The 13,657-nt window shown below is 38.0% G+C and overlaps 1 protein-coding gene across 1 annotated transcript in view; it reads left to right on the forward strand.

Annotated features, from left to right (window-relative positions):
- Nucleotides 1-13,657, forward strand: part of LOC140464550 (uncharacterized protein C16orf52 homolog B) — a 98,120-nt gene that overhangs the window by 73,357 nt on the left and 11,106 nt on the right. Inside the window, exon 2 of the mRNA XM_072559763.1 lies at nt 7,333-7,545. Within this exon, the coding sequence (XP_072415864.1) occupies nt 7,333-7,545 (213 nt within the window). The remainder of the gene's footprint in view (nt 1-7,332; nt 7,546-13,657) is intronic.

The following is a 13,657-nucleotide window of genomic DNA, read 5'->3' on the forward strand; positions in this document are numbered from 1 at the left end:
ATGCAAAATTTTCATGCATCCAACTTCCATTAGGATTTCAACTAAGTGTAACAAAAATTTAAAAAAAGTTAATATTTCAAGCTGATAAATAGTGACAAATAACACCATTGGTTTAAACATAAAGAAATAACAAAGTTAAATTTCCCCTGTGTTTGACTGTTTTACAATTGTTGAAATTTTTTGAGATTTCATTTAAGTATCAACTCTGTTATATTACAGGAGTTTAACCTGTTAATAATCTAGAATGAACATCAACTTTTCATCTTTTAGTGCACAACAAACCAATATCAAGTTCGTAAGAAAGAAATTCTTGGGGATCCTTGCTGTTTCAACTGTTACTTTACAAATGCATAACTAAAATCAAAGGGGAAACTATCAGTTTTTTCTTTTCAAATTAATTGACATGATGTGGGTGTCACAAGCTGGGCTGGCATTTATAGCCTGTTTCTAACTGAACAGTGGGTAGTTAAAAGCCAACCACCTTGCTATGAGTCTGGAGTCCTATATGGACCAGACCAGGTAAGGAGGACAGTTTCCTTCCTTAAAGGGAAGTTAGTGAACCAGCTGGGTTTTTCTGATATTCAGTAACAGTTTCATGGTCATTAGACTCCAGATTTCAGATTTTTATTGAATTCAAATTCCACATTGGCCGTGACGGGATTTGCATATAGGTCCCCAGAGCATTACCCTAGGTCTCTGGATTGATAGTCTGGAGAAAATACCATTTGGCCATCATCTCCATTTTGGAGGAATGTAATTTGTGGTTAAATGGTAGAAATCATGCCCTCTACATGAGCCAGTGCTTGGCAACTCTTTTGGGGTTGGTGAGCTTAGTTGGCTGGTATGCAATACTGAGTGATGTCAACAGCATGGGTTCAATTCCCATAACACCATGGTTACCATGAAGGCCCCACCTTCTCCACCTCATCCCTAACCTGGGGCATGATAATCTTCAGATTAAACTCACCACTAGTCACCTCTCATGAAAGAGCATTCTGTGGCCCTCTGGGATTATAGTGACTTGCAATAGTGCCAATTCCACTTAGCTTGTTCCTAAAACCTAGTGATTCCTGTGACTTGTTTAAGTTTAAAATACAAAACATAGGTTGCAGCACAGATGATGGCTGTTCTACTGTTTGTGTCTGTACTAGCATTCTACAAGAGCAACTCAACTAGTTCCATTTCCTCCTTTATAACTTGCAAACTTTTTCCTCTTCAAAGAATACATACCAAGCAACATTTGTTTATTGCTCAACACATATTCGTTGTAAGAATTGCATTAATTCAAGTAGTAGATCATGCTTGCTAAAATAAAAGGGAATCTAAAAGTCTTCTCTTAGCATATAAATCATAACAAGATGTAAAAGGAGGAGTGGAGCTGTTTGGGCAACAAAAGAGGATTTGTGGATAGAGTGGTGAACATGGCTGAGATACTAAACAAGTATCTTGCCAAGGCAAGGTAGTCTGCTAAAGAAGATGATACTCCCCAAGTCATCTTGAAAGATGGAGGTTGTTGAAACCAGATATTGATGGAGATGTTGTTGTATAGGTTGACTTGCTACAAATCTGATGAGTCACCAGCGCCAGATATTAGGATGTCGAGGGAAGTTAGGACAGAAATCGAGGCATTTGCCATAATCTTTCAATCCTTTTTAGATGCAGGATAATCTTTCAATTAAAGGATTAGAGAATTCCAAATATAACATTTTCATTCAAAAAAAGATGCAAGGGTAAGCCCAGCAAGTGCAACCCAGTCAGATTAACTTTGGAAATCTGTGGAAGTGATAATTGAGAACTAAATTAAAAGTCATTGGGAAAAATGTGGATTAATTACAGAAGTCCAGCATGGAATTGTGAAGGACAAATGGGTTTAAATAATTAATTTGTTTTTTGATGGTGCAGCAGAAAGGATTGAAGAGGGTCATGCTGTTGAAGTGGAGTATATTGATTTTCAAAAGGCACTTGATAAAAATGTAACATTACAGGCCTGGAATAAAAGGGATCGAAGAAACACAAATTCATAGCTGGCTGCCTAACAGGAATAAGGCAGTAATAGTGAACTAATGATTTTTGGACAAGAGAAAGGACCTCAGGAATCAGTGTTAGGTTTGTTTTTCTTGGTTTTGGACTTTGGAGTGATTTCCTCCTGACTCATATGATCAAGGCACAATTTTTAAAATGTTGGAAGTAGTGTATACTCTCAGGGGGATAATGATAAACTTCAAGAAGTCTTAAGCAATTTGGTAGAATAAGGTGGCAAATGAAATGCAGAGAATTGTGAAGCACTTAATTTGGTAGGAAAAAGGAGGAGATGGAATATAAGTTAAAGTACAGTGCTAAAGGGAATGTGGAAGCAGTGGGACCGGGGTGATGTTTGCACAAATCATTCAAGGTGGTAGGACTGTTTAAGATAGCAGATGCCATAGAGGGTTTATTCCTCCACATGAATGATTACAATTCAGTATAAGATGAGTGGACTACATACTGTGGTACAGGTTAGGTTTATGTTCATATGTGTGACTTACATACTACTGGATGTAGGTTTGCTTGCTGAGCTGGAAGTTTCATTTTCAGATGTTTCATCATCAGATTAGGTCACATCTTCAGTGAGCCTCTGGACAAAGCACTGCTTGTGTTTCCTGCTTTCTATTTACGTCTGAAAATGAACCCTCCAGCTCAGCGAACAAACCTACATCCAGAACCTCAACCTGAGCTACAAAACTTCTCAGAACTCACTAACTTACATACTATCTTCAGACATTTTAAGATCTCTCCAGGCAGGGCGCAAGTGAGAAAATAGCTGTGTGGGAGATAGTTGTGCAATCATATGGCTCCCTGATATTTCTTTGTAATTGCTTTTAATTGACCCTAGTAAAACACAGAAACACAGAAGTGCTGCAGTGCAGAAGTAGCCCTTTCAGTTCACCATACTTGTTCTGGCTTGTTTAGTGAGCATCATTTCCTAGTGTCAATCTCTTGCTTTTTTCCTATATCCTTACATATTATTTTTATCCACATAAACATCAATGCCCTCTTGGATGCCCCAGTTCAAACTTTAATCATAGGAAAAACTATCATCCCGGAATCATTGGTTTGAACCTTCACTGTAGCTTTATTCTTCCTATATGAATGCGAAAGCATACAGTACTCCAGATATGGTGTCATGAAAGCCAAAACTATTGTACCAAGACTTCTTTATTTATATACTCCAATCACCTAGCAATAAAGATCAAATACTAATTGCCATTCTTAATATTTACCGAACCTGCATGCTAACTTTCTGCTTTCTATGAATGTTTACATACAAGTCTCTTTCAACCTCAACATTTAAAAGTTTCATGCCTTTTTTTTAAAAAAGCCTGCTTTTCTATTCTTAGTTTTAAAATGAATAATCTCATTTTTAACCCACATTTACCTATCTGTCATTTTGTCCACAAACTTAACCTGAATCTCTTTGTAGTCTCTGCATGCCTTCCTCATAGCTTGCATTCCTACCTAGCTTTGCATCATCAGTAAACTTAGTTAAATTTCTCTGTATCTTTCTCCAAGTCATCAACTTAGATTGTAAATAGCTGAGGCCTTAGCGCTTTACCTACGATACAGTATGAGTTACACATTGCCAATTTGATAAGGTCCTGTTTATTCCCTACATTTTGCTTCCTGCCCATTAAACCAATGCTAATATATTCCCCTGCAATTCTATTAGCCTCCATCATGTATGGTAGCCTTTTCCTGGCGCCTTGTCGAATGTCTTTTGTGAATCCACTGGCTCCTCTTAAACTACCCAACTTGTTACATCTTCAAAACTGGTACCTTTGCATTGAATGACCGAAATATAGAGAGAAGATTGGCAGAAAGATCTTGGTCAAATTAGTCACAATAAAAACTCAATGTTGATGGTTTCTTTCCCTGTGATCCTGTTGAAGATTGACCTTCAACAGAGCCCATTTTCAGATATAATATTCCAACACTGCTGAGCCACTAACTGCCAGAGTAAACAGTTCAGTGCAGTGAGTGTTTCTACATGGCATGCTGTATCTTCATTGATGTGAAAGAAACTGAAAGGTACTGCACTGGCCACACTTCCACTGTGGCAACTTTTTATAAATGTTTCATCTGTATTTAACAAATGAGTTGGTTCCAGAATTTGTAACCAACAACAAAAATGCTGCTTAAAATTTGAATGAATTAGACATATTTCACATGGACACTGTAACCATTGTTTTTAACATAATTAGGACTTAGTGATGTTTTAAGTTTTCATTCCTACTATGGCAGTTCACAATAAAGGTCAGTTCAGCGGCTGTATGGAAGGAAAGACTTTACCATAGATTTTGATGAACAAATAAAGACTTGTCCAGTTTAGACATTTGTTTAAACAATTCATTAAATATGGGAGGCACTGTAATAAACAAATATATTTAATGTGTTAAATGGATATTATAATGACCTGACAAATGATTCCTGCCGTCTTTTTACCTATCCTCACCAATCTCTCATATCTATTGTTCCATCAGTTTTTCCCTTGTATTTCTGTTCTCCAAATATCAATGACCAATTACTGACCTCCAATATCGCCTCAGTTGTGCCTGGATAAACTTATTGGGTTAAAATAGCCATTGCAACTTGTTTCAGTCTATTCTTCCCCAACAGTTAAATGTGTTTTCTTTTTGCAAGTTGTCACCGATATCAGTCGGGAAGAGGAACTCTTGACTGATTAAGTGCCTCCCACATCAGCTGCCCCTCATTCCTGATGAAGGGCTCTTGCCCGAGATGTTGATTCTCTTGCTCCTCGGATGCCGCCTGACCTGCTGTGCTTTTCCAGCACCACACTCTTGACTCTGGTCTCCAGCATCCACAGTCCTTACTTTCTCCTGATTGATTCCCTTCACCCCTCTCCAGTCCTGAAGTTCACCTCCCAATTGTTGCTGCTACTCTGCTGGGATCACTGTTCAGAACACAGATGGCACCTTGCAGCTTCTGATTTGTCTTGTTTGTCAATGTCACACTTGATAGTGTGTTTGTCCACTGAACCATTGTAGAAAGCCCTCTCTTGCTGATTTTATGAAAGATGAGGGCAAAGCTAATGTTAATTTGCCAAATTAGCAGAAATTACATTAGCTAAACAAGACTCTCTCTGTATACTGAGCTAAAGATTCACAACGATGTAAGGAATTATAGTTCAAGCATTGGTTAAACCTCCTAGACATGGGATTTTCTGTTAAATTAGATAGCTGCATGGACCGAAAATGTTTCATTTGATCCTTTTGTTCTCATTATAAGATGTACGCAACAAAAAATTGGAGTATTGTGCAAATGGTCTGGTGTTTTGCAAGCCCGTATATATTATTTTCGAGGAGAAAGTGAGGACTGCAGATGCTGGAGATCAGAGCTGAAAATGTGTTGCTGGAAAAGCACAGCAGGTCAGGCAACATCCAAGGAACAGGAGAATCAACGTTTCTGGCATCAGCCCTTCCTGAAGAAGGGCTGATGCCCGAAACGTCGATTCTCCTGTTCCTTGGATGCTGCCTGACCTGCTGCGCTTTTCCAGCAACACATTTTCAGCGTATGTATTATTTGTCAAAGTCTGTTAATTACAATATATCCTTGTGGCAATAAAACTGGTCCTTTCTAGTACATCACATTGAGAATCTTTTAAATATATATGAACCCTCGCAGAGAAGTGAAGTGAGTGTCCTGTGTTCTAACTGTAGAGGCATTATGTGACAATCTTAATCTGAAACTGGCCCTATTTTAGCATTTACTGCTGTTCTAAGATGATGAGGTTACAGTAGGGTGGTTGGCATGAGCATTGAAAGAGGCCGTATTGGTGCGGTGGGCTGATGCAGGGCAGGTGGGAACTATATTCTGTGTGCAACCTATGCTGTACCTTAATTGGGAATTCATGATATTGTAATTCTTAATTTACCGATAAAGTCAAACATAAAAAGCATTTTGTCTCAGAGTAATAATATAGCTCATCTCGATATATCAAGTGATGGAGGCAACTGATACTTGAGAAGATGGTATAAGCACTGCACCATTTCAATTGACCTCCATTTTTAGCCATTTTAACTACCCCATATTGTGTAATTGGTGAGCTGGCCATTTTTAGACTGATTCTCTCTGGCTAACCAGAACAATAGAAACAAATTGTTATATGAGACAAATTACTATGTAGCTAATTGATAAGAAAAATCCATTCATTGATTTAAGTAGAGAATATTGAATTGAAGGCGCTAGAGTGCAAAAGATATTGGGCCAAACTTTACAAGACTGCTTTTTTTTTAAACATACCATGATAGAGCTTTGTATTTCAGACAGGAGATTCTGATTAGGGTTTCTTTTGAAATGAGGAGGTACACTTCTGTTGTGCCTCACCCCCCATAGCATACCACACCCTTTTTCACAGCAGTCACTTGTTGTATTCTGAAATTTAAAGAGCCAGAATCACAGGCAGCTATTTTGACAGCTGCTTTTCTCTGTGTTACTCAAGTACAGTTAGCGAGTTTTGAGTATCCCTACATACGAATGAGGAAGGACACCACTTCGACTCGGACAATACATCCATCCTATGACATGCAAAGAGACACGCACGAGAATTCATAGAAGCATGGCATTCCAACTGGAACTCTATCAACAAACATGTTGATTTGGACCCCATTTACCACTCCCTGAGAAAAAGTACAGGAAATGACATCATCTTAGGAAATGATGTCATCACAGGAAATGACATTGCCAACCCAAGGAAACTCAAACAAATAAATAGAAAGGGGGTTCCCCACCAGTGCTTCATTCGGAGGCTCACTGAAGATGTTAGCTAGTATGGTGACAAAACATCTGAAAACGAACCTTCCAGCTCAGCGAGCATACCTACATCCAGAAATCAAGTACAGTAGAAGCATTCACTATCTTTTGGTATTTCTTAAGAATGGAAAATGTTGGATATACTCAGCATGTCAGGCAATATCTTTCAAAAGAGAAACAGAGCTAATATTGTAGGTTGGTGATCTTTCAGATTTGTTGGAAGGAGCTGTTCTGCATAAATTGATGAGTTTTGAGCTTCCTTCTTTCTATCAATATGGTGCCACTTTCTGCCACTTTCACTTGAGGTACAACTGAGCAGCACTCCAAAAGCTTATGGTTTCAATAAACTTGTTCAATTATAATCTGGTGTCATGTGACTTCTACCTTTGTCCATTTCACTCCAATACCAGCAACTCAACATTGAAAAGATTGGTGTGAGGTTGTTTTTAGGCTTACATTAAGTGAGGAGAATTTTTCATTTTTACAAACCAAAAGATCATTTGTCTATTTTCTTTGTTCCCACAGGTGCTCTGACAGTTGGGCTAGTCCGCCAGTGTCAAACCATCCATGGGCGGGAACGAACATGTGTCCCTCCACGTCTTCCACCCGAATGGGTCACAACACTGTTTTTCATTATTCTGGGCATTATTTCATTGACGATAACATGTGGTTTGCTGGTGGCTTCACATTGGCGAAGGGAAACCACCAAATATGCCCGCTGGATAGCCTTTGCTGGAAGTAAGTTCATTTTCTTATCAAAACTACATTCACAAACTCTAGAAACACACACATTGTCAACAGCTTGGGGTTTGTTGAACTTTAGGGTGTGCAGGTGATATACTTGGCCTCCCCAAGCATACAGGAATAACTTCAGCATCAATATGATCACAATTTTGCCGTTGACCAATGTAAAAAAAATTGTTGTAATTGCAATCCACCATATCAGCATAAACTAGATTTGTGATCATGGACAAATTTATTGCCAGGATAGACTCCCTTCCTTGTAAAGGTTATCTCTGAAACACCCCTGTACTATCATCATCTCACTTTCATTGGACTGCTATTAATAACAAGCACAAGATACAGAATTTTAGAGCAGTCAAGTTTTTATCAGTTTCTGTTAGGGCTCTTTACATAGATAATTGTCTCTTTAATAAGCATGCAGTATGTTAATTATATCCTGATTAAGAATGGATCTTGAAGATTTGTGCTGTATTTGACATGATGGTGCAAAAGATATAATCTACTGTACAAGGTAATTTACACATGGCATTCCTTAGCTGAGCATCGTTTCTGTTGACCCAGGTTTTTTAAAAAAAAAACCCTTGGATAGGTGAATTATAAAGGCTTTATTAATAGTTTTTTTTTGGGTTCAGGTAAGTTGTGGTTTGGTTGCTGTCTAGAAACTAGTACTAGTGTCAGGGTGAGGAATGAGGAAGAAAAGTCTGTTGGCAAATCTTTTGAGATCCAGCAGTCATTACTATTGATTTAACTGTAGAAAAAAAGTTTAAAAATCTACATTAATGTAGCACCTTTCTTGACTTTAGACCGAACCTGGAATATTTGAATTTTCAAAAACAAAAAAAGCATAGAAACTATTTCTGTGAAGTTTTATACTTATCCAAACAGAACACACAAAAAGTGTTCTGTCAAGACCTAAATCCCAAAATAACAGCGATTTTGTTGAATTGACTTGGAGCCAGCGCTGGTAAATGATCCAGTCTGTGCTCTGGTACAACAGGTTCTGTGAACTGTGAGCCCAAAGCTTGCGTGAGTGTTCCATGAATTATATATTTTGAAACATTGAAGGGCATAAGAGAGCCGCACCTTTGTTTGGTTTGAATTTTTAAAAAGTCCTTTTACACTTTCTTTGGAAGGTTTTACCACCTCATATTTGCTTTTAGATATTTTAGCTGAAAAATATTGTTTTTAAGCATCACTACTTGTCGGTATCCTTCTCCTCTTGTCTTTTGTTGCCTTAAAAAAATTTCCTTTTTTTTTCTGATCAGCAAGTTTTATGTTTCTTCAAAATGATCTCACTGTCCTAGTTTTTGGATAGTTTCAGCTACTTAAAACATGGTGCTGTTTATTGAAGAAAGTGCTTTTTCTCTTGGTATGCAGCGATAGAAATAACATATTCATAATTTATTTACTGGCTGATAGGGGGAAAGCCTCTGTAGGAATTAGTGTTAATCCCTGGCTGGAATTGTGCAACCTTTTGCAACTTCCATCGAATCATTGAGCCATACAGCAAAGTTTCCCAAAGTTAACTAGTCCAACTTGCCTGCATTTGGCCCTTATCCCTCTAAACCATTTCTATTCATGTACCTATCCAAATGTCTTTTAAATGTTGCCACTGTACATGCATCTACTACTCCTTCTGGCAGTATATTCCAGATGCGAACCACCCTCTGTGTGAAAACATTGCCTCTTGTGTCCTTTTTAGATCTTTCTCCTCTCATCTTAAAAATATGCCTACTAGTTTTGAACTCACCCACCCTAAGGAAAAGACCATTGTTGTTCTTGTTATATATTGATCTATGCCCCTCATGATTTTATAAATCACTGTAAAGTCACCACTTAACCTCCTATGACCAGTTGGATTTATAGACTACCAAGCACAACAGAATGGAAATAGGAACGCACAAACTTTGCAGCTACATGTCTCTTGTAGGCATATATGGAGTAGAATTTGCAGCTGATGGGAAGATAGCAAACTAGGCTGATAAATCTCTGTGGTAAAAACAATGACTGCAGATGCTGGAAACCAGATTCTGGATTAGTGGTGCTGGAAGAGCACAGCAGTTCAGGCAGCATCAGAGGAACAGCGAAATGATAAATCTCTGTTAAAGGAGGGGTTATATTTGTTGGAGAGAGTGAGGATTACATGGGGCATGAAAAAAACAAACATCATCTTTGCATCTAGAGATTAACGGTTGTTATCTAGGTAGGTCAGCTTGGGGGGAAAAAAAATTGCAAAGGTTTTTGCATGAAATATCTGCTGGTCCTCTCCTTGCACTAAGTAAACCTTTTCAAAAAGTGACCACTTGTTTGGAAAGGTCCTCAAAATTGTGCAGTAAGAAATCTATTAAACTGTGAGTTATGATTGCAGATTGAGAGGACGCAAGTACAATTTGATGGAATGTGGAAATATGATTCAGCAAGAAAAATGCACTTTAATTGACATGTTTTTAAAAAAAACTTGAAGAGACAGATCAAATACTTCGTAAAACAATGGCTTTTGTGCTCACCCCAGTCATGGTTACATCTGTGGAATGCTGCTTGCCAGATTTGAACAATGTGGATGTGATATTAGACACAACATGTTTCTGTTAGATTACCCTTGAGCAGGGGAGGGAAGGTATGGACAGAAACAAACGGTTTCTGGTCCCTCTCAATTGACTGGAGTAGATATAATACATAATCCTCATCATACTTCATACCTAGAGGGCAGATGAGCTGAATAATCCTGTGTTATGCTTGTATCAATGTCCTAACTAATAGCAAAATGATTTCATGTTCGCTTTGGCTCTCCAAGTAACATGACCAGAATGCTTTGGTTTATCACCCATTACATGATGAGCAGTGGCCTCCATGCCTCTGGGCTGGGGGAGGAGACCAAACAAATGAGCAGAGTTGCAATCCTGATAATTAAGAGAAAGGGAATGATGCTTTTCATGTTTGAATTACAAAGCCCTACAACTACTCAAGTAAGGATATTTTTGCACCCTTTAGTGTCACAAAAGTGTGAAAGAGTGATGGTAGGACGAATGTACTTCAATCACTGTTGGTACTTAAATTTTGTATATTTCTATCTGTAGTTCTGAAAAACTCAAATGTATATTAGCTCATCAAAAAGGATTGAAATCTATCCATCAGCTTTGCTTTAATTTACAGTCCTTATACTTTATAATTATATGTGTATCTCTGATTTTCAGCTTAAAATCATAGTGTCTCCATAACATATTCCTTTGTATTATTGAAGTTTTTCTGAACTGTTGCTATTATGACTAATACAGAGATGCTAAACATTTGCTGTTTCCAATACTGATTGTTTTAAGCCATCATTTATATTTCGAGCGCTGTATCTTGAATCACAAACTGTAGAACTAAAGCATCATGGGGTTAATTAATTTGAGACTCTTATCATTTGAAAGTGTATTGTCAGTGGAATTCCTCTCCCTGCTGTCACACACTGAACCACGAAAATTGTTATTCCAGAAGGGCTGTTCAGACAAAAATGTTTTTACATTATTGGAAATAATGAATTCTCCATGTGAGTGCCCATTTTATTGTCATTCACTGCTATTTTTCTTCAAAAATCAGGCAGGTGCTTATAATTAAAATTTATTTCCAAGTTAATTTTCAATGATGGGAAGACTGACTATAACATACTGTTTACCTTGGTAATTATCATTTCAAGCCAATTCTGTATTTAAAAACCGATTCCAGAGACCATCCCAAATGATGCAATTCATATGTCCTTCTGTCACATCTGTAGTTTTCACTGGTAGATACAATCCAGATGCAGTGCTCAAAGCTGTGCCTGCTTCCTTTTTAATAATGCTGGGTTGCAAAGAAAGGTTATCGTCTGTGCTTTGCTCTTTCTTTCATGGTTTGAATGGCAGGTTCTCACTTTTGTCCTGTAACCTCTTATACCAGCTAGTAACTTAAGCACAGTGCTACTGTACAGTATTTTCCTTTTTAAGAGTAAAGAATTTAAGCTTTTTCTTAAACCGATCTGTGGCAGCAATAGTGAAGGCAATCCCTTGTGTAGAAAAATGTTCCTACAGGTTGCGGATTCCTAGTAGTGAGAGTGATATGTGTGCTTAAATCACTCAAAGACACTTCTGCATTGCAGGGGCTTTTCCTATGGGAGATCTATAATGTGGGCTTGCTGAGTGACTTCATGCTACCTGTCGTCATTGTTTGGTGTTAATCTCCCTGTGTTCAGTTAGTTGATTGAGACTCCTCTTAGCAACTGTAATGATGCTGGATCTTTGTACTAACAAAAAATGTATAAAAGGGAAAGAATGACACTCACCTTAACAAATTGAGAACATTTTTTTGCTCTGGGTAAATTAGCCATACATTCCCCCAGACCATTACAGCCCATTGTGAGTTGGCTGTTCTTAATGAGTTCAGACTACTTCAACCATTATTGCAGTGCAAAATAATTCATAATTCTTTGAAGTTTCTTTGAATTTTATATACAATATATAGATTGACCCTGTTTCACCATGAATGACCCAATTGATGTCTCCTCATGGTACCTCTGTACTGGATAATTGAACACCAGCTCAACTGTTAATTCATTTCACTAGTATGTTAAATGAAGAATGGACATCAGTAGTCAAGCCTTTAAATTACTTTAAAGTTTAGTTATTATTGTCTTTATTGTTCAACATTTGATGCTAGTTTTGTGTCAGCTTAATGTACTCTCTCCTAATTCTGTGGGCCTTTTCACATTCAGTCCCATGTGAAGCAATTTATGTAATACCTTTTAGAAGTTCAATAGTAGTGCTTCACTGGTAACACACAGAACAAATCACAGGCATAAACCTATAAACTATACTCCGATAGTTCTGCAAGTTGGGTGTGCCTCTGGCATGAAGATATGTGTATGAGAGAGAGAGTAACACTCACCCTTCGAACAGGTGTTTAGGTTTAGGTCAGGGGTTGTAGTGGTGGTGGCAGGTGAGCCACGTCCATGCGATATTTGAACATCAATACTTGAATGGACTGATAGCAGCAAGTGCCTGAGAGCTGGTTACAGTGTTAGCCACATGGCCAGTGCCATTATCACTTTAAGAACCAGAGGTGGGATACTATGACTGTTCTATGTCTTTAAGAGATATGTTCTGTCATGTTTCTCTTGCACTTGGACGTTGTCACAGTGGCGCCAAAATGTCATCTTCAGACAAGCAGTTGGTAAACAGTTTGGAGTTATCCCTAGCTTTTGTTTTGACAAAACAATTATGAGTGGTCAGGGTCAGAGCTCACACAGATCTAGGAACACTTCTGGTTTTGCTTCCAGGTAGTTGAGAATGTTTCTGCTGACTGTTGGTGTTAAAAGTGTGAGTTCTATACTGCAAGAGTGAAATCTTCATTTCGGGCAAAAGCCCTTCTCGTCGATTTTGAAGCTACTTGGATGCTGCCTGAACTGCTGTGCTCTTCCAGCACCATTAATACAGAATCTGGTTTCCAGCATCTGCAGTCATTGTTTTTACCGAGTTCCTCTTAAAAAATCAAAGGGGACAGATGGTTTGTTTCTTCTGGACTGGAGAGAGGCAATATATGAAAATCATAATTGCTTTGTTGAATTGCATTGGAACAGTTGATAATTAGTGGTAAAATAATACATTATCTTGTTATTTCCATAAATAATGTATTATTATGGAATATTAATACATAATATTCCATACACTATGGAATATACACCAATTCTTTTGTTATTATTTAACTGTGTTGTAAGGATAAAGTGTGTTTGATTAAAGCTTAGTGATGGATCAATCGAATCATATCTGGAACACGCTGGCTTACACTTGCCTTTTAAAAATATATAATAAAAGGTTAGGGTCGAGGCTATGGGGAGTCTGGTCTGGTCAATAACAGTACAAACTAGAAGGTAGGAGAGGTATTTGATTCCAGTCATTTCAGTGACTCTCAGGGAGGTGAAGGCCTCATGGTATTATTGTAGGACTGTTAATCCAGAGACCCAGGAATGTTCTGGGGACCTAGATTCGAATCCCACCAGGGCAGATGATAGAATTTGACTTCATTGAAAAGAAATCTGGATGATCATGAATCCATTGTTGATTGTTGGAAAATCCCATCTGGTTCATAAATG

This window comes from Chiloscyllium punctatum, chromosome 40 (genome assembly GCF_047496795.1).
Source record: "Chiloscyllium punctatum isolate Juve2018m chromosome 40, sChiPun1.3, whole genome shotgun sequence".
NCBI lineage: Eukaryota > Metazoa > Chordata > Chondrichthyes > Orectolobiformes > Hemiscylliidae > Chiloscyllium > Chiloscyllium punctatum.